Source organism: Artemia sp. Qi Xiang Cuo, chromosome 8, assembly GCF_049724085.1.
Source record: "Artemia sp. Qi Xiang Cuo chromosome 8, ASM4972408v1, whole genome shotgun sequence".
Classification (NCBI taxonomy): Eukaryota; Metazoa; Arthropoda; class Branchiopoda; order Anostraca; family Artemiidae; genus Artemia; species Artemia sp. Qi Xiang Cuo.
Genome location: NC_142801.1, coordinates 50,263,236 through 50,285,046, shown reverse-complemented (window position 1 = coordinate 50,285,046; position 21,811 = coordinate 50,263,236). Strand labels below are relative to the sequence as shown.

General features: G+C 34.9%; 1 protein-coding gene across 1 annotated transcript in view; it reads left to right on the top strand.

Moving 5' to 3' along the window:
• LOC148949523 (uncharacterized) overlaps window positions 1-21,811 on the top strand; it is a 153,676-nt gene that overhangs the window by 100,886 nt on the left and 30,979 nt on the right. Inside the window, exons 9-12 of the mRNA XM_089093536.1 lie at window positions 2,643-2,867; window positions 11,910-11,990; window positions 15,057-15,280; window positions 17,491-17,704. Coding sequence (XP_088949662.1) covers window positions 2,643-2,867; window positions 11,910-11,990; window positions 15,057-15,280; window positions 17,491-17,704 — 744 coding nt within the window. The remainder of the gene's footprint in view (window positions 1-2,642; window positions 2,868-11,909; window positions 11,991-15,056; window positions 15,281-17,490; window positions 17,705-21,811) is intronic.

Below are 21,811 nucleotides of genomic sequence, written 5' to 3'. Positions count from 1 at the left end.
GGCCTTTGTGACCTGAGCCTCGACTCGGTTTGGTGAACCCACCTGTAACTATATATTTTTCTCAAAATTTCTTTTTTAGAGCTTCGATTTCTCTTAATAAGGCTGTTCTTTACAGTTCACAAGGGGGGTTCCATCCAATGGTGGCTCGAAGGAATTCCTAAAAAAATAGCAAACTGTTGGGCCTAAAATGAATATCCTGCTTATATGCAGCCAAAACATTTTGAGGTGTTTTTAGGGGGAGTTGTTTGGTTCTAAAAATGTATATTTATATTTCCTCCAATTCTTTTAGAGGGAATAATCGGACAGGTTTAAGAGAATTTCACACCCAATTTCCCTCTGTCTAGTTTTGCTTCAAGACTATGGGGGAGTTCAGTTAACATTTCGTGGGAGGGGAAGGATCTGTTACTTAAAAGAAAGAAATCATCTGGCTAAATATCCGGATTTATGGGTACTTCCTTAAAACTTTTTCGAGAGGGAGTCATTTCAGGGATCTAAATGTTTTCCCCTATCTCCCCTGAGTAGTTTTTTTTTTCCTAAAGGCTAAAACACATTTCTGTTCTAATTTTCAATACAAATGCGTAATCGCTTGTTACTTTTTCAGTAAAAATTCACTATTTCCAACGTCCGCGATTATCCCTGTCATCCCTCGTAGTTGGCTTTAAAAAGGTTTAGTAAATTCGGGAAAGTCTTCCTTCATTTTATTTCGCTAAAATGAAGAATGTCATGTCTGAAGAATCTTCTAAAATCCAGACAATCTAAATGATCGTTTTTACAGTCACAGAAAGAGATCTTAATTCTAGTGTTCCGGAGCATTCACATTTGGAATCCTCGTTTATTTAGACAATTCTGAATGGAACGAAATGTTTTCTTCCCTTTGACTTGTTGATTCATTCGTAGGAAGTCTAAGGCTAATGGAGGAATAATCTCAATAGTTTTTTTTATCTTCATGTTACGCATGGGAGACTGGTTGAAACCTTCAATTTTCTATAACAAGCCTTTCAAGTACCAGTTTTAGATTTAAGTAATATATCATAGGCAGGGTAACAGCGCTGCCTAAGTAAAGATCCACAAGCCTTTAGCGTGTTATTATTTTTTTTCTCAGGCCACTTCGTGTGGATAGAGTTGTCGTAGAAACTTCGGGTGGAGGGGGGGGGGGCTAATTCGATTGGAAATTGAAATTTCTAGTGCCCATTTTTACAGTCAAAAGTGATTGAAGGGCAACCAACCCCCTCCCAAGCCCCTTTTAGCTGCCCCCAAAAGACATTCGATCGAAATTTCAGATACCCTTTATGTTCAAAATCGCTGAAAGGTAATTATGCCTCCAGGGTCATATCTAAGATATGCAAGTTGTCCATTATTAACATATAGGTTTTGTTATTGGAAAAAGGGGCATGTTTAATCAGGTGTCTCTAAAAAGGCTAAGGGTATTAAGGGGTAACTTTTAGAGGATGTTGAGAGGGATATTGAACTAAATCACAACAACCTGTGACTGCAGGTTGTCAAAAGGGCATACCAGCACTATATCAGGAACAACTTAGAGTATTAACTTGAAACTTTTAGGCCATGTTTAGGGGAATGTTGAACTAACCAAAAAACACTATATGTATACTACCACTATTACTACAACTACTGCTGCAACGACTACTAAAACTATGACTGCTACTATTACTGCCACTATAGTACTACTACTATTACTAGTACTACTATCACTAGTACTACTATCACTACTACTACAATGATTACGACTACTGCTAGTACGACTACTACTGCAATGACTACCACTATTATGACTACTACTACAACTACTAATGCTGCGACTACTATTACTACAGCTATTGATACTACAACTATTGCTAATATTACGATTTCTACTAATACGGCTACTACTACTATTACTGCAACTATTATTACGATTACTGCTACTGTGACTACTACTGCTACAACTATTACTTTGACTACTTCTACTACGGCCACTACTACTAGGAAAACTACGACTATTGCTACCAATAAAAAGATAATAATACAAAAATTGTGCAAATTAAAGAACAGAAATTAATTTTAATAAAAATTCCACAAAAGAATTTTTTCCAAAGAAAAGTAAAGAGCTACACTAACCCCAAGACAAGCAGATATAAAGTTAAACAGTAATTCAAGTGTTAACCAAACATAAATAACTATCAATAAATTAACGAAACCCAAAACGAACAAGAATTACAATAAATTGTCAAGTCAAACTTATTACGAACAGAAACTACCACAAACAGGAGTAGGGCTAACGCCCCTTATCCCTTCTAAAGACCAGAACATAATTCGCATTTGTTCTAGTTTCTAGTTTAGAGGTTTTGTTTTATTTTTGACATTTTGAAGCTGGAGTTAATATTGTCTCAAAATTAACTTTACCTTGATATTATAAGTCTCAGCCTGTCTTTACAGAGATTCAGAACGAATTATTGAGAGAATCTTTTTTTATTTTGATCTTTGGATTGGTCTGATAGAACCAAGTCCACTTTCCTCTCTGTTTTGCTGTGGTAAGTTAGATGTTAGACTTCTGAGTTATGTAGTACTGTCCTTTGAATCTCAGTGCTGCGATTTTTTTCTTTTTTTCCTCTCTTTTTTTTGTAACTAAAACGAAATTATTATAGGCATTTGAAGATTTGGAGTTCCAACATATGGAAATGGCAATTGTAAGGGAAGCAGAGAGGGAAGATCTTTTACATGAAATAACCACAGTTGAAACTCGTTTGGGGCAGAGACGCCAGCAGATCAGGCTGATTCAGACCCAAGTTCTCACCTCCCTTAAGGATGCTAAAAAGGACATTGAGAAATTTGTGCAAAAACGAAGATCTCTATCGCGGGAACTGGAACAGGTAATTGACACATTTATATGTTTTCTGCTTTAATTCTTAAATTTAGGACTGTATATAAAAAAAAAAAAAATTGATTAAGTAATATATATATATATATATATATATATATATATAGTATATATATATATATATATATATATATATATATATATATATATATATATATATATATATATATATATATATATATATATATATATATATATATATATATATATATATATATATATATATATATATATATATATATATATATATATATATATATATATATATATATATATATATATATATATATATATATATGTATGTATGTATGTATGTATGTATGTATGTATGTATGTATGATGATGATGATGATGATGATGATGATGATGATGATGATGATGATGATGATGATGATGATGATGATGATGATGTATGTATGTATGTATGTATGTATGTATGTATGTATTTATATATATATATATATATATATATATATATATATATATATATATATATATATATATATATATATATATATATATATATATATATATATATATATATATATATATATATATAGTGTGTATATCGTAATCCTTTCTACACATTTGCTACGCAAACTCCGTAACACAAGTCCTTAAGAGGGAATTGGAAGTAAGTACAATTGTTTCCCTGTTTTCTTATATTCTCTCGCGAAGTGATAGCCCATGTTTGAATAACGTTAAATTGCATCCGCACTGTTGTCCAGATTATCTTTGCTACAGTATATACAGACAGTTCTTCTTATAACTTCTTATATTATATTAGTTCTTCTTAAACTTCTTATATTATAGAAGAATTGTCTAGACAAACATTAAGGAAAGCAAGAGAGATATCTTTTTGTTGTATTCAGCACCTTTTCATGATATCTTGTTTTTAAGAGATAAACTTGTATACATGTCCCGTTTACTGTCCAATTTTAAATTTTGTGAGACATACACGATCTTTGGAGACAAATGATAAAAAAAATTATGGAGCAACATTAAAATTTAAAACGAACATAATTTATTCCGTATACGAGGGGGGCTGCTCCTTCCTCAAGCATCACTCTTTATGCTAACGTTTGTCTTTTTGTCATAATTCTTTAAGAAAAACTGCTTAAATACTGGGGCCCAAACACAGGGAATTTGAATTAGAAACATTTTAAAGAACTTTTAAGACTTTGGCGTAAAGAGTGAGGGCGGAGGAAGGGGCATCCCCCTCATATACAGAATAATTTCTGTGTATTTTAAGCTTTAATGTTGCTCTTTACTTTCAGTTAAAAAAAAATTATTTTGAATTTAATTTCTGACCGTTTTTCAAATAATGCCAAAAAATCACCTTCCCTTTGTCCCTGTAAAATTTTCTCGGAAACTTTCCTCTCCATAGAAAATCTTCCCCGTGGATCCCCCCCCCCAACTAAGAAAAAACCGTATATTTCCCATAACAAATACTATTTGTAGACAATGGGAAAATTGCGTAGCCTACAGCCCTATCCCTAGGGACTATGGGGGGATTACGTCATCCCCCAAAGGCATAGTTGTTAGACCATTCAATTATGATGGATCAAGTGGGTATCTCAAAAATTTTAATCAGATGTCTTTGGGGAAAAGGGGCGTGGGAATCTCTAATCTTTTTGGTCACTTAAAAAGGGGTACTTTTACTTTTGCTTTCCGTTTGAATGAGCCCTCCCCCGATTTTCTAGGACAATTGGCTCCATACAGTCACCCCTGAAAAAAAACAACAAATAAACGCGTATCCATGACCTTTCTTCTGGCAAAAAACACAAACACAAAAAAACACAAAATGCGGTTCTTTTGATGTATCTTCTATTTAAAATTCCATTTTTTAGATTTTTGCTTACTATTGGGCCGAGTTGTTCCGTACTTAAAGTTTATTGCCACGAACTGTTATATACAAGTTCTTTGGCTTATAATAAAGGTGTAATATAATTTTTCTTTTTTTTTTACTTTTTTGGTTCTAGGCTATAGGATTTTTTTTTTTTTTTTGTAACAACATTTTGGATTGACTTTAGACAAGCTAGCCCGTCCTGGACAGGCAGGTCATATCAGAAGGAATGATTGACTAGGTCACTACTACTCCTTTTTGGAGCGTACGCTGCGGAAATTACTACGTAGCTGAAACGGCCTACGAATTCTACTATCGTGATTAATTTTTATTTCTGACCGGCAAAAAACGTTGATTTTATATTTCTTGGGCTCCCACGCTAGGAGCATCTGTATGGGTTCCACTTACAGCCTCGCACATGCTAAGCACCAATATTTAACTTCCTTTTCAGTAGGGTGGCTTGAATACTTGTTGGGCCAGGCATCACCCTGATCTGGTCCTCATCGTCTACCGCAACTAGCAACCTCTCTGAGGCTCGATTTATAGCTTGGGAGCTCTAGAGTCTTACATACTCTGAGACCCACTTAAGAAGTCCGGAGGTAGGCGTAGAGCCTCTATTTCAACTTGATTGTTAGTTTATTTAGTTACTATTTTTCATTTTGCAGTTTTTTTTAAATTGGGAAAACGAAAAATGTATCTTAAAAGATTGTTACTAAAAAATTTTTTATGTTTAGGCACAAAGGAAGTTTGTATCAAAACTGGGTATCGTAATATCATTATTGTTTCATTATTTGGGAGACCCAGGTTGCATTAAGTGGACATTCATTTTGAGGGTTCTACTTTGTTGGAGTGTCGGCTCTAATTGCCTGGGGGATTTTTCTGCTCCCTTGGCTGCCATCATAGTCTGGTAGTATGACAACTGACCAGATTGTGGGGTTGAGTTCCTCCTGAGGGCAGGTTTTACGCAAAACATGTCCAGTGTCAATTCAAATATCGTTTCTCCTTCGGGTTCCGGTAGAAGATAAGCTAAATACAATAGTCTGCTATGTCGGAGCAATAAATTAGTCGTTAAGTCGATCAAATTAAAGACCTTGTTTTCTGGGTCGTTGAAAGCTCGTTTTTTCATCGCACGTGTTTTTATTAGAAAGCGATGGATCTTTGGCTGTTTTGATAGTGCTTCTGGCTGGTGATGAACTGTAATTTGTTACTCTGAACAATTTTGATGAGATTTCCTTCAGTTCTTTTTGCTACATTCTATGAGATGGTTTGATTTTATCCGTATAATGGATTTTCAGGAGTTCTTTTTGTTGATGGATTCTCTTTGCAGGGGTAATTTACCCTCTCAGGTGTGTTTATATCTATCCTTCATAGCATTCAAATTCATTTCATCCCCCCTCTCCCAAAAATACTCCCTATGTAAATGCCTATGTCATCCCTATGTCATGGTGTCTAAAGATAATGGGGGTGCTACCATTTCGACTAACCGTCATAACATCTAAAAAAAATTATAAGTTTATATAATAGTAATAAGTATATAATAGTTTAGAAAAAAATTTCGGCTATATATTAGCACATCAGGCGGGTGGGGGTAAAGTATGGCATATATTAAGTACGTAACCTAACCTAACCTATGTACCTTTTCCCCCCTAAACCTCCAAAAACTAAAGTTTTAAAATTTTAGATGTTATGACGGTTAGTGGTTCTGACGGATTTTTTGTCGATGTTATGACGGATTTTGTCGATGTCCTGACGTTATTGCTCCTGACGGTTAGATGTTGAGACGCCTTCCCAAAGATAATTACAGTTAGTAGATGTCTTAAGAGCAGTGTGGACTAGTAGTGACTGCAAGAATTTGGGTTGAAATATGAGAGTTTAATGAACTACATTGTGTTTGTAGGCCATAGATCGTGTATTTACATACACAAACTTAAAACTTTTGCTTGTTTTATGAAAATGTGCTTCCATGCTAGTTTAGGATCAGGAAAATGTTATTCTTATTTTCCTAATCTGACTTCATCTTCAGTGGATGTTGATATACATTAGTTTTATGTTCGATTCTTGCTGTAATTAATTAAAAAAAAACTTTTTCCACAAAATAAGTTTTTCAAAGAGAAGGACAGAACTCCATTAAACAAAAAATGAGCAAAAATAAAATCAAATAATCTACCAAGCATGAAACTACCACAAATCAGCATCGATAAATAAATGAAACCCAACACGAATAAAAATTACAATAAATAACCGAGTCAAACTCAAAACGAGCAGAAATTAACATAAATTGGGCTCAAAAGTCCTATGCCTTCCCAAGGCCAGAACAAAATTTGCACTTTACTGAAAAAATATAAATTTTTTTACTTCTACAACTTTAATAAATCAAATAATATTAACATTTTTATTACTAAATATCAGTATATGTATATTAAACTGACAATGCACATTCATTTGTATTTTTTCATTAAAGTGCAAATTATGCGCTGGACTTGGGAAGGCATAGGGGTTTTGAGCCCAACTTATGTTAATTTCTGCTCGTTTTGAGTTAGACTCGGTTAATTATTGCAACGTCTCTTCGTTTTGGGTTTCATTTATTTGTTGTTGGTGATTAGCGATGTTTTCACGCTTTCTATATTATATTATTAAATTTTTTATCATTTTTTGTTAAATTAAGTTTTTTACTTTTCTTTGTAATAGCTACTTTGTGGAAAAGGTTTTTTTAATTAATTTCTCTTCGTTTTATATTGACATAGTCATTTTAGAGAAAAAGATAATAATACTTTAAATCTTTTCGTTTTTTTTAAGAATTTATAGTTTGGCCTGCTATTTGTATGCTGGAGAAAAATTTTCAGCAATTTTTAACAAAATACACCTCTTAAAAATCTGGAAACGAATAGTAGTTTTTAATTTAGTTTCATACCTCCTCTAGTTGCCCTGAAATGGAAAACTTGATACCATTCGCAAAAAAATCTGTTTACTTTCTTTGATACCTTGGATGCACTTACGCTATTTTGATTTGGTTAAATTTTAAGAGCAGAATCAGCCCTGAAAGTTTGAACATAATGCCCTCAGTTGTTCTTGGGATACTGCTGAGATGCCTTATTGGGAATTAGCATTAATACAGTGCATTTTGATTTAATCTTATGCCAACATTTAGTTTTTAAACATAAAGTCAAATGGGAGGGTGGGCTTGGCAGGGGGTTTAGTTTCCCTCTAATCACTTTCGACTATGAAAAAGGGCATCAGCCCTTTCTATTTTCAATCGAGTGAGCCCTTTTCGAAGTTCCTGCGACAACTCCTTCGATACAAAGTGCCTTGGTGTAACGCACAACAACAACAAAAAATAATACATTGTACCCACATCGACCTTTACTCTAAAACTGTCAAGCCTTCCGATCACTTTCGACTATTAAAAAGGGCACTAGGCCTTTCGATTTCCAATCGAATGAGCCCTTTTTGAGTTCCTACGACAACACTTCCTATAAACATCTTATATGCCCCCAGGGCATAAATTACAACCCTTACCCTAAGGGCTGTTAGGGTGATTGTCATCCTCTAAGACCTAATTCCCAGAATTTTCAACTACGTTAAACAAAATGGCTATCTCAAATTTTGATTGGATGTGTTTGGGAAAATGATGGGCGTGAGAGGGGCGTTAGTCTTTCTCCAATAACTTTCAACTGTTAAAAAAGGCACTAGCACTTTCAATTTCCAATCAAATGAGCCCTTTTGAAGTTTTTACGACAACACTTTCAATAAAAACCTTATATGCCCCCAGGGCATAACTTAAAACCCTTGCACTGAGGGCTCTGATGGGGCTATCATCCTCATAGACCTAATTTCCAGATTTTTTGACTACGTTGAACAAAATTGATATCTCAAAATTTTGATTGGATGTGTTTAGGGCAATGGTGGGCGTGAGAGGGGGGTTAGTTGCCCTTCATTCACTTTCGATTACTAAAAGGGAACTAGCCCTTTCAATTTCCAATTTAATGAGCCCTTTTTGATATTTTTAAAACATCGCTTTCTATAAAAAACCTTTTATGCCCCCAGGGCATAACTTACAACATTTGCCCTGGGGACTCTGGGGGGTTTGTCATCCTTAAAGACCTAATTTCCAAAACTCTCAACTACGTTGAATAAAATGGCTATCTAAAAGTTTTGATTGGATGTTTTTGAGGAAAAAGTGGGCGTGAGAGGGGGGTTAGTTGCCCTCAAATCACTTTCGTCTATTAAAAAGGGCACTACCCTTTGAATTTCCAATCGAGTGAGCCCTTTTTCAAGTTTCTACGACAAAGATTTCAATAAAAGCCTTATATGCCCCCCATGGCAGAACTTATAACCGTTGCCCTGAAGACTGTGGGGGGAGTGTCCTGCTCAAAGGTATAATTTCCTGAACTTTAAACTGCGTGGAACAAAATGGCTATCTAAAAAATTTGATTGGATATGTTTGGAGAAATGGTGGACGTGGAAGAGGTGTTAGTTGCCTTCCAATCACTTTCGACCAGTAAAAAGGGCACTAGCCATATCAATTTCCAATAGAATGAGCCCTTTTTGACGTTTCTACGACGACGCGTTCTATAAAAACCTTATATGCCCCCAGGACATAACTTACAACCCTTGCCCTGAGGGCTGTGGGGAGTGTTCTCCTCAAAAACATAATTTATATCTGGAAATCCACAACACTGAAAAAAATGAATATCTAAAAATTTTGATTGGATGTGTTTGGGGAAAAGGTGGGTGAGAGAGGGGGGTTAGTTGCCCTCAAATCACTTTCGACTATTAAAAAGAGAACTAGACCTTTGAATTTCCAATCGAATGAGCCCTTTTTCAAGTTTCTACGACAAAGATTTCAATAAGAATTTATATGCCCGCAGGGCATAACTTATAACCCTTGTTCTGAAGATTGTTGGGGAGTGTCCTGCTCAAAGGTATAATTTCCTGAATTTTAACTGCTTGGAACAAAATGGCTGTCTCAAAATTTTGATTGGATATGTTTGGGGAAATGGTGGGCGTGGAAGGGGTGTTAGTTGCCTTCCAATTACTTTTGACTATTAAAAAGGGCACTAGCCATTTCAATTTCTAATCGAATGAGCCCTTTTTGAAGCTTTTACGACGACCCGTTCTATAAAAACTATATGCCCCCAGGGCATAACTTACAACCCTTGTCGCGAGGGCTATGAAGGGGTTGTCATCCTCAAAGACCTAAATTACAGAACTTAAAACCACGTTGAATAAAATGATTACTTCATAAGTACGATTAGATCTGTTTGAAAAAAAGGTGGGCGTGAGAGGGGGTTAGCAGCCCTCCAAGTATTTCTGACTATTAAAAAGGGCATTAGGCATTTGAACTTCCAATCAAATAAGCCTTTTTAGAAGTTTGTACGACAACGCCTTCTATTATAAACATTATATACCCCTAGGGCATAATTTACAACCCTTGCCCTAAGGCCTGTGGGGGAGTTTCCTCTTCAAAAACATAATTTCTATTGGGAAATCAACTATGCTGAACAAAATGACTATCTCAAAATGTGGATTGGATGTGTTTGGGGGAATGGTGGGGGTGGCGGGGGGGCTAGTTGCCCTCCAATTACTTTCGACTATTAAAAAGGGCACTAGTCCTTTGAATTTCAAATCGAATGAGCCTTTTTTGACGTTTCTACGAAAACGCCTTCTATAAAACCCTATATGTCCCCAGGGCATAGCTTATAACCCTTGCCCTGAAGGCGACGAAGGAATATTCTCCTTAAAAACATAATTTCTAACTGGAAATCAACTACGCTGAATAAAATGGATATCTCAAAATTTTGATTGGATTTTTTTCGGGAAATGGTGGGCGTGGAAGGGGTGTTAGTTGCCTTCCAATCACTTTCGACTATTAAAAAGCGCAAAAGCCACTCCAATTTCCAATTGTAGGGTTAGTAGAGTATTTTAGGATAATTTCCTCAAGTTTGGGTTTGTTCATACAACTGTTTGCATATCTATACGGAATTCTTATGAATTTAGATGACTAGGTAATCTTAAATAATAATTAATTTAGGCTAAAAATATTGAATGTGAGTTTTAATTCTTATCGGTGCCGTTAAACCTTGACTTTTGACTTATTTAGATAATTATTGTGTTTCAGTCTTATTTTATTGCTGCTCAAGCCAATTTGAGTTGAAATACTAATCGAATGTTGTCTTACCATAGACATATAAATGACGTTTAGTTTTGGGCAAGTGGGTGAGGTGAGGGGTAATTCCCCTCTCCTTAGATTTTAAAAATACTTACTTTTGTATCTTGACGGACAAAATTAAAAAATCTTGAACTCCCCCTTTCCTATATTCTTGTGAATTTGCCGCCCCTGCACGATGATATTTGAGTCGAAAGATTAGTAGACCTGCATGTTTCTCAAGCAAGAAAGGCTAATAAGAGCCACGTTTTCAGTGATTTTGTCTTCTTTTTTTTTTAACGCCCGGAGATGAACTACCTTTCTTTCTTTATGGTACAACTCAACCTCGCCTATGAAGTTACTTCTGTGTTAGCCATATCATTGCCGATAATTCAGCTCTTTATTAACCGAAGTGTTTTTTATGTGGTTAGAGGGGATGGGTTTGATGTGGTTATTAGAAAGAGGTTTTTTTTTTTAGATAGATGTAGACAAGGCTAGTCCTCACCCTTTTCCTTGCGCTATCGAATGTGTTTTTTTTTTTTTTTTTTTTTTTTTTTATGCGTGTGAAAGATTTTTTTTCTTTTATATTTAAATGCAAGGAGTTGTTTAAAATAGGGGGGTGAATATTTGGGAGTAAGAAAGGTTGGTAGTATTTCTTACTAGAGCGAAGGTATATATACTAAAGCATTTATTTTGGTTTGTAAAAAAAAAAAATGAATAATATAAATACACATATAGATGGGGATCTAAGTATTTTCAGAAAACCTGCAGCTTGTTTTGACTGATTTATTTCGATTTTATTATTTAGTTAATGTTTTTCTAATGACCCCTGTTTTTTTTTTTGCAAATAAATATTCATATCGTTAAAATCATGATTGGTCTGATGTTTTTTAAAACCAAAGTCTATTCATGCAAAGTTTATTTGATTTCAGTACAGTATTTGCTTTCTCCGTACGACAAAACGCTTTCGGCCTCTGTTTTCTTCCTTTTTGTAATATAGCTTTCCATTTTGTTGCTATAATTTCTTTTTCTTTTGCTTTAAGGAGCGCGTGCAACTGGCAGCTTTGGAAAGCTCCCAGAGGTCAAGCAGTGAACGTAGTCAAGAATGTTCTGACAGTGATGATGTAAGTTTCCTAACAAGTGTCTTTTTGTTTCGATTTATGTTGACAACTTAATATCTAAATTCTTAAGATCATTGCAAGTAACTGTAAGTTCCGTGAGAATGAAAATTGATCTTTTTTCCTCGTTAATAGGCTATTTACTCAGTTAAAACTCCTACGAAACTGGAGCGTAAACTAATGCATCCAAAGAATAAACATAAAAAAGATAAATGTAAAATAAGCAAATTTTTCTTCTTTTCTTTCACTATAAAATCGCAATTTAATACGCTTGACTAGTTCAGGTATCTAAAACTCAAAAACATTAAATACAATACTGTAATCGAGCGTTTGCAAGACGGTGTCGGCTCAACAGAAGTCTTACAATGCCCATTTGGCTGCTTAGAAGTTGACATGTTTTCTATTGCACAAGACTTTCCGGTTTTTGAGCACAAATAGCCTTAAGGTGTAACTTCCTGTCCCTTAAAGTATAAGAAGTCTGTATAAAAGAAACGACTGAAATAGGCAATGTAAAACGACTACTAAAGTCTATATAAAACGAAGGATTTAAGCTTCATTTGAATTGATATGTTTTTCTGATACCTCATCCATTTATGTACAGTATTGAATTGCTGGACGCCACTTTCAAGTGTGTGTGTGGAGTAGGAGGGGGTGGAAGTACATCACACCTTGTGGGGTGATAAACCTGAAGCGTCAAAAGTCATTCTTAAGTCTAAATTTTCGCGAGAGGTCGTTCTTATTGATTTGAATGAGTGGGAAAATCTATCCCTCAACCTTCCGTTATCTGAAGAAGTAAGTTTAAACTAATTGCTTAGAATGGTTACCGATGGGAGGGGTGGGGGGGGGGGTTCTCTATACTAGGGAAGTTTTTGGGTGCAAAATGGAAGGTTACATTCATATGCTTACCTCTATTGAGAGGAGGGGCGAGTGTATCCCCAAAAATGAAAATGTGTTGAAAAACCCCTTACCCCTAGAAAATTGGAAAAATCTGACCTGAAAGTTTACTTTTGGTATTTATGATTCCCTCCATTGTCACGGAGTGAATGTGTTGGCCCAAAATTCGTGCTTTCCCACCTTCAGCTTCGCACTCTTAACGCTCCATTTGACTTTCAAACAGCTCTTATTGAAGAAATGTCAGTAAAGATTGACTCGGTAATGGTAACCAAAACTCTAAAAAGAGAAGTTTTGATTACAATCAGAAGAATTTAAGTATCAAGATAATTCTAAATATGTAGGAAAAGTTGCATAATGGAATAAAAAAGGAAGAAAGTACTTCAACAGGGGAGGATGATATTTATAAAAATTATACTATGAAATTTAGCATGAACAAGTCCCCTTTTTCAAGGAGGTAGTAACTCCCCTATTAATGCAGTAATGTTAATTTTAGATTTATCTGTAAAAAGTTATCAGCGTAAAAACTTTGCATATTTTCTGGAAAAGGGGAAACGATCTCAAAAAAGAGATTTGATCTTGATAAAAATTACGCTATGAAATGTTGCGTGCCGAGAACAATAGAGAGGAGGCTCCAAGCTCTTATCTACAACAGTATGAAACTTGTTATATTTCGAAAATTATGGGCACAGGAAAGATTTTTTTACTAGGGTTGATCGTATAAAGCGATCAACCATTGGTGGTATAATATTGGGAGAGGGCTCTTTCAATTAGGAATTAAGTTAAAAGAACGACATTTCTAAGGAATTTTTTTCGAGGACCATCATTATTAAATCGGTCGTCATAAAAAATTTGAGAGCCCTTTCTTTGTTAAAAACGGAATCACGCCACAGAAAAGTGCTTATTTATGCCGTTTAGTGCTGCAGAAGAATAAAGTTGGCCAAAATGGGGCCAAAATGCTTTTAAGTGACTGGATAGCCAATCGGCTTAGAACTATCAAAACGCTTAAATAATGACTTCCTATCGCCAGAGGAAATACAATTACCCCTTGTAACATCGGGTCTTCGAATGTACTCAGCCCATGAAAAATGAACGGTTATTGGGTAACGAACGGTAACCGTTTATTCAGTAACACTAACGGCTATACAGTATTATATTGTTGTGCAGCAGCTATTGGAAGAGGGTCATTGGTTTTTTAATAGGGTGAGGAGGGGGGGATAAATACTTAAGGAGTGAAATTGTAAACCCGTAATATTGTAACTTTTTATGAAAGGTCCTTTAGATAAATACGTAGCAGGAAATTTACACCCTCTACCTCAGACACAAATCAAGAGAAAAGACAGAACTGCCCCGTCCCCCCAGTAAAGGAAAATACTACCCTATGGGCGTTTCTGTTGAAGACCAGCTAGGTCATGACGCCCGTTACACCTATGAGTTTACATATATCTTTTAATTTGGCATATCAAAACTAACAAGCCATTGTGCTTTTGGGTGAAAATTTTCTTTTCATTTGCAGTACCATTTTAAAAAGATCGCACCCTCCAGGGTGAAAATATTAAAGCAACAAAAATCAATGGTGGACCCAGGATTTTTTCTTAGGGGGGGGGGGGGCAAAATAGGTTGATCCGATAAACTTGCGTTAGGAGCAAGATTAATTACCACAAACTTGTGTTAATTAAGTAAATTACACTACTTTAGACCAGGTTAGGGGGGGCCTCCCCCCCCCTCTGGATCCGCCACTGACAAAAATACGCCTATTTTAAGACTAAATAGTTTCAATTGATAAAATACAAAATCAAAAACTTAATAGACTGACCGAAATTGTAACTCCCTGCTTTGAATACGATTATGCTCCCCAAAAAGTCCCTCCAGTTATTACAGTACGCGTAAATGTAGCTCCTAGTTGAAGGTACCTTATAGTAACTCGATGAATATTTTTGTTGTCGGAGTTGATAAGGAATCAATGAGCAAAAAATTCAACTATGGGGCGAACAAGAATTTTCACCACTTGCAGTGTTCAATTTTGTAGAGCCACAAAATGACTTTTATGAGCCGTTAAGATACAAACTTTTCTCCTCATTTTATTTTTATCTTGAAATTTCTTTCAGTTGAAGTTAAAAGTGTGCTATTAAAAGTAAGTTTAATTTGAAGTAATATTGACTTCTATTCTGTTATTTATAGCGACTCAGCGTTGATTCGAGGTTCTTGCAACGATCTTTTAGCCCTATTTTGAAGGAGCTTGATAACCTAGAGATGGCAGCACAAAATGTTCTACTAGACCCTAGTCCCGCTACGTCTCAAGTATTTGAAGAAGTTTTGAATAGGACGCAAAAGGATTCAAATGACCCACAAAACCCCAGTTTAGAAAACTCAAGCCAATCAAGTAGCAATGAACTCCTCAAAAGGTAATATTGGAGATTGTTCCTCTCTTCTAGTCCAGTTAATCATGTTTCCCCAATATAAATTGACCTATCCCTCTCCAAATGGGGTGGGAGGATAGTGTAAGGAAAGATTTAAGGGAAATATGTACTTCTTGGGAGGGTGTAAAGAGGGAGGCTTTGAATAGATTGGGATAAAGGAAAAGCATGCGCAGCTGTGTTAGCTTTAGAAGACTTGGTTCTGCATTGAATTGCCGTATCCAGGATTTTTTTCGGGGGGTGTGTTACGCAAAGATTAATTTTCGGGGGAGGGGATGGGGGTTACACGAAAAAACCTCAAAAAACGAATAAAATTTGTTATATCCATTTGTGTTACGTTTTCACTAGTCAGACAAACATTTCGGGGGGGGGGGGGTTCAAACACCCTACCCCCCCCCCCTGGATACGGCCTTGCACGAACTACAACTTACCAACGGCAAATCAAACGCTATCATACCAATAGCAAAAAGTTGACTAAAACCTCGTCTTGGGATGTAGATAAAATGATTAAACAGTCGGGAATCTTTTTGGAATCTATTTTGTTACTACAATGAGCCATTCTCTTGTCAGGTTTTAAAGTATCTGAATTTTCATTGGGCCGCGAAATAATTGACGAAGATGAATTTCTATTGTTAGGGTAAGCAATATACAAAGGATCAAAATAAATTAGAACTGTACTTCTTACCCTTATAACAGAAACCCACACATGTCAATTATTTTGCAGCCTAATGAATATTCAGATACTTTAAAATTTGATAAGAAATTTCATCTAAGTGCTTTAAACAAAATAAATTCCCAAGTAATAATTGGCTTTATTTGTAAAAAAAAAAGAAAAAGAAAAAAAGCGCATCAACAGCAATTTCCAGGCGCTATATACTGTAAGAGACTAAATACAACATTAAAAAAAATAATTAAACTGGAATAAAGACAAAGAAGGGGTTAACAATACGAAAGGAGCTTGGCGACACCCCATCTACACACAAAATCAAATTTCCACATAAACACACTACCAGCTTTACCTCCTCTGCCCCCCCTGCTGTAAAAAAAAGTTAGACGGCTGAGAGCATCGCACCAAATTCATAAACTTCATATGAATGCAACAATATAATGAATGTCTAATTCTTCAATCTATGCCTAGGGTTAATTTTTATTCATCTTCTTAATAACAATAATATTTTATTTATTAACCACAAAAGTAATGTACTATAAGTATTAGAATATGGAGCAAAAAGAAATGAAATCCACACAAAATATACAAAACATAAAATGACGACCATAAGGAGATAGTTGATCAAGAGCAGTACTTGAGAGCTTCCCGTGTAGCCTTTCCAACTTAAATGTTATGTCAGGTATATTATATTTATTAATTAGAATCTGTCTACGTTTCCAAGGAGGAACGTTTAAGTTGTTGCTATGATTGGGTTTGTATTTTCCTCTGTTGGTGAGGTGTATTACCTTATGAATGCAGTTTCTTTGAAACGTGTAAAAACAAAAATCAACTCCATTCGCTAAGAAGCCAATGAAACACCAAAGAGTGAAGCACTTAGTAGTTAATTAAATGGAAATAAAGATATTGCAAATGAAGTTTGATCCTTTCTTAGAGACAGAGGCATAGAAGAGTTATAATTTTATTGATAAATATTTTATTGATAAAGACAGCCAAGTAGGTTGCTCGGTTTTTTCATCTATCAATAGAATATTGAAAGGCTGAACGCCATGGGTGTAAGTAGCTTTTTCTCTGGGGGGGGGGGGCAGCTGATTCTGTGATGAAGAGCGGGGGACTAAAGTTATATTGGCAGTTCACAAAACTTTACATTGCCAGCAAGTTCTATCATACCTATGAAATTTGTATTAACAAGTAATCACCAAAAATCATCAATAAACTTCATAATTAATAAATCTTCTTGGATCAGAGCTAAATCTTTCCAAGACATTATGGATAATTGCTTCTTGTTTGACTTTTACTCCGTCATTCCAGCTGTTTATTTCCAGCTTTTTCAACCTTTTACCTTTCATCAACTGCTTTTTTAGCCATCTTCCTTTTTCAGCTGCTTTTTCAATCATCTGTTTTTTCAGACATATCTAGTGTAAAATTGAAGTTTTAGGGAGGGGGGCTAGCCCCCCCCCCCTTCCGTACGCTCATGCTGAATGCATGTCATTTGTAGTCGGCATGTAATATACCATTATTTATTTTTCAGCGATAAAAAGGATGTACGGCCAACATCACTATCAATTGCAAGCTTTGAAAATTCCTGTCCAAGCCCATCATTAGATTCTCCGAGTAGTAGTTTCAAGGACACGTCAGAAGATTCGTCAAGCGATGGAAGAATTATATATAACGTACCTTTTTCAAATCAAGGACTCAAAAAAAGAACGGACAGGAACGGAAATGCCAGTCGACTTCTTTCTAAAGTAAATTTCTGAAGTACTAATTACCCCCCCTGGCCAAACAAAAGAATAAGGAGAGAAAAGAACTTGTTTTTCTCATCGTAAATTAATTTAATTAGTCTTAAATTAATTAAATTAATGTAATTATTGGTACATGCACATGGTTTAACTAAAATAAATTATGAATAACGAGTAGTTTGCAAAGGAGCGTGCTAAGTGCCTACAAAAAAGGTTTCCTTGTTTGATGCTGAATTTGAAAAGAAGCACATTTGATGCTCAAATGTCCAATAGTATCGACCAAAGCTCCGTTAAGAATATTATTTAAAGATCAAACCTTTTAAGTTAGATTCTCACTCATAGCCAGAAATCTTTTCGAAATCCTAGTGTATAATACTAATATTTTTACTTGATGCACATTATACTTTACACCTACAAAGGTTGGGAGAAAGATTCGCCACCAAGGCAAGCTTCAGACCTACAAGACCCACATCGCAACACCATGCTATGGGGCAACTACTAACTTGCTATGGGGCAAGGATGGCCTTTTCGCTCTTACCATAAACCTTACCAGCCATAGCACTCTGGGTGAATCCACTCAGGCTGGGATTCATTCTTTAAAATATTAAAGTTACATTGGTCAGTATTCTATTAAATAGCCTCCTGTTAAACTCATACTTTGATACGCACACAGATATGAGGAAAAATCAACGTGGGACATGGCTATGGTAATTGTGCTGAAGTTAAGCGTATCGTAGTAATGACAGAAAAATGAAGAGAAATTATGTTTAAATACCAGTTCATAGGCTTGAATGGCAGGACTAACTTCAGCCTAAGGGCACTTGGCTTGTGGTTTTTTGCGAACTCTATATCGTTTGTAATATATATTTTCTTTCATGCATTAAAAATGTTCTTTCTGAGATGGCAGATCATTTCAAACTGAATTATAGATTAATAACATCAGAAAAAAAACTGACAAAGAAAGCACAAAACTTACTGAAGTCACATATTTCATATGGTTTTTTTTTTTTGTAAAAAAATTGAAACTGTTTTTCTGCTTCTTGAAACAATTTAAGAAGAAACTGTAACTTCTTTGGCTTCTGAATCTAAAAAAGACATGTAAAAAACGACAATCCAAGTAAAAGTCCAAGTGGCTGCGAAAACATATTTCTTTTGGAAAAGAAAAAATAAATAGCTAAAAGTAGTGATAAATCACGAAGGATAATAACCCTGGGCGAGAGAGTCTATGGAGCTAAAACATGTTATGAATCAAAACCTTGTTGCGAGTGGGGTAGGTAGTTGTCTTCACCGGCTTGAATCCGGGTATGGAGACACAATCAAGTTTGTTCAGTTTCCCCTAGACAGGAGTAACCAATAATTGGGGCGTTGCGGTAGCGTATTACTGGAGAATTTTTGATTGACGAATCAAGCATGGGGAGAGGCATTTACGTTTCCCGGCAAAAGCGGTTAGTTACCTCCTTGATATTACGAAAAGAAGAGGAGGAGCGGAAAATTGTGACAGCATTATTGAACATCATTATTGACACATATTGAAACATCAGGAGGCTTGAGATTAGACAATCAGGATTGAAATTGTCAATCGCATCCATCAAATGTATGTAGTCGTTAAGGGGTTTTAAACTAAAATTTTTGATTTTATAACATATAAAGATTAAGTTTAATTGAAGAAATCAAATTGAGTCTATGGTACCGTGAAATTTTTGGATTTTTCATAGAGAAAATCCTGGACTTAAAATATTTAGTTAGAGAATGCTTGATAGAGTATAGAAGGATTTGATATTTTCTTCACAAATAAACATTGGCCATGGATGGAAGATACAGCTTCTCTCTATTCTTTTTCTTCTTTTTTTCATGGTTGTTTAACTGCTGTGTACCCCCTTTGTCAACTTTAAAATAAACTGCTTTTCAATGACCACAGAAACCAAAATAAATCGATCATTATCGCTAATGCCATTAAAAATTAATATAGAAAAGAATAGCTATGACTCACAAAGTTTCAAACAAATATAAACAAACATCCAACCGAGATAACAAAGTATCGGTGACGCAGAAAATGTGGATGTCTTAGCATCCAAAGGCATTTGAATCACCAGAACGATTTGATCTTGTCATATTGAAATTTCTGAAAAGAACCTTATCCGCCTTCTTCCATAAATAATCATTTTATATGAGGTTTTTGAGATGGCGAAAATGTTACATGCTAAATTCAAATATTCTTTTAAAAATTTTAAGAGTCTGATGGATTATTTCACTTTTGAAAACTGCTTCCTTTATTGCAGTTCTGTTGAATATTAGTATCCTCTTTAGTATCCTGGTTCTTCTAGGCGACCGGCGATTTCAACTGCAAGTTGGAATTTTATTTAACATTTATTTCCCTCAAAATTGACGAGTATATAAAATACATAAATGAAATTACAAAAGAAAAACAAAATACTTCAACAAACGAAACAAACCATTGATATAAAACAGGCTTAATAAGTTAACTGAATAAAATACGTAAGAAAAACCCAACAACAAAAAATCAAACATTATTTAAATTCTGAAAAAAAGGAAACAGGTTTGTGAGAGTCGTGAGTTTTATTGGAAATCAAAATATTGCATAGGTAACAGACCAGAATTAGTAAAGTAATTGAAGCTTTTCGAAAACGTCCTAATTATAAATTGTTTTTCGAACCGTATACACAATCTTGTTTGAAATACATTCCGGTTATTTTGCTTTTCCTTTGATAATTACAACTGGAATTTGCGAAAATTTATAATTGAAAATTTAAAACTTATAATATGTATTATTTTAATTTGAAACAGTATATTTTATTGGGTGTCGGCTATTGTAAAGAATCATATGTTGTGAATGAAATATGATCGAGCAAATCACCTATGATTAGTTCGCGCATTCGAAATAAAAATGCCTTATGTATATTGCATGGCTTTGCAAAAAATGTATTCTGAACATAGAAGGCAGAAATTTCAGGTATTCTAAAGCCTTTTATATGCAGTAACAAAGATTAGCTGACAAACTAGAAAGTATATTGATTAAATATGTACTCTTACCAAATAAATTAGATACTCTTAGAAGCTTTTAATATTACTTTAAGTTTAAAAATAACGGAGGTGTTTTCATTTTGAGCAATAACGAATGTAGTTGAGTTTATTTTTAATGCCCAAAATTATTTAGTGATATTTTTATTCTCTCTTTAGTGTATTTGTGTGTTTTTCTCGTACGATATGATAGAGCCCTTTGGTTACGCAGATTTTATTCTTTAGTCGTGGTAGAGGTAGCAAGTACTAAAAATCGTAAAAATTTCGAGGTTTATAGGCTTCCTCTCCTCCTCCACCTGCGTTCGTGGTGGTTGAGAGGGTGTAAATCGAACAATTGCGAGCAATCTGCTATCATCTATCAGAGGAAAAAAAATAAAGGATATATAAAGGAGAAAAAAAATTAAAATTTTGAATTTCGATAGTTCTTTTTTTTAATACTACTAAGAGCTTCGAGTTTTGTTACTCATTCTATTCTCCGGTTAATAATGTATCTGATATGCTAATGTATATATGTTATATACACGTATATATGTATATATGTTATTAATGTATATAATACTGTATCGGCTAATAATGTATCTGATATGTTCGTAGGGAAATAGCTTTGAATGTCAGAACTGCACCAAAGCTTGATACAATGGGAAGTTGTATATAAAATTTACAGATTTACAGGCTGCATTTCAAGTTTGACTGATGTACTATTAGCTGACAAAAGCCCATCGAATATTATGGTTTACATACTTTCTAAGGCCAGCCTGATTATTTAGTATAATGAGGGTGGTATTTCAGCTCACTTTAGCTATGGAAATTCGGACTTTAAGATGTTATTGTCAAGCAATAATTTCATTTCGGCCACGTTATTCTCGTGATTCTCTCCATATAATCGAAAGGGAAATATTAAGAAAGCTGAATAATATAAGCCAAAGATATGATAAGGTATTGCGTGAAGAGTGCGAAAAGTGCCTTGAGTTACCATATAGTATTGGCATTACAGATATGCTTAAACGTAAGCCCTCAATGTATGGTATCGGGTTAATTTCCCCTCAAGCACCTTACCTCCTCTCGCCTTAGTAA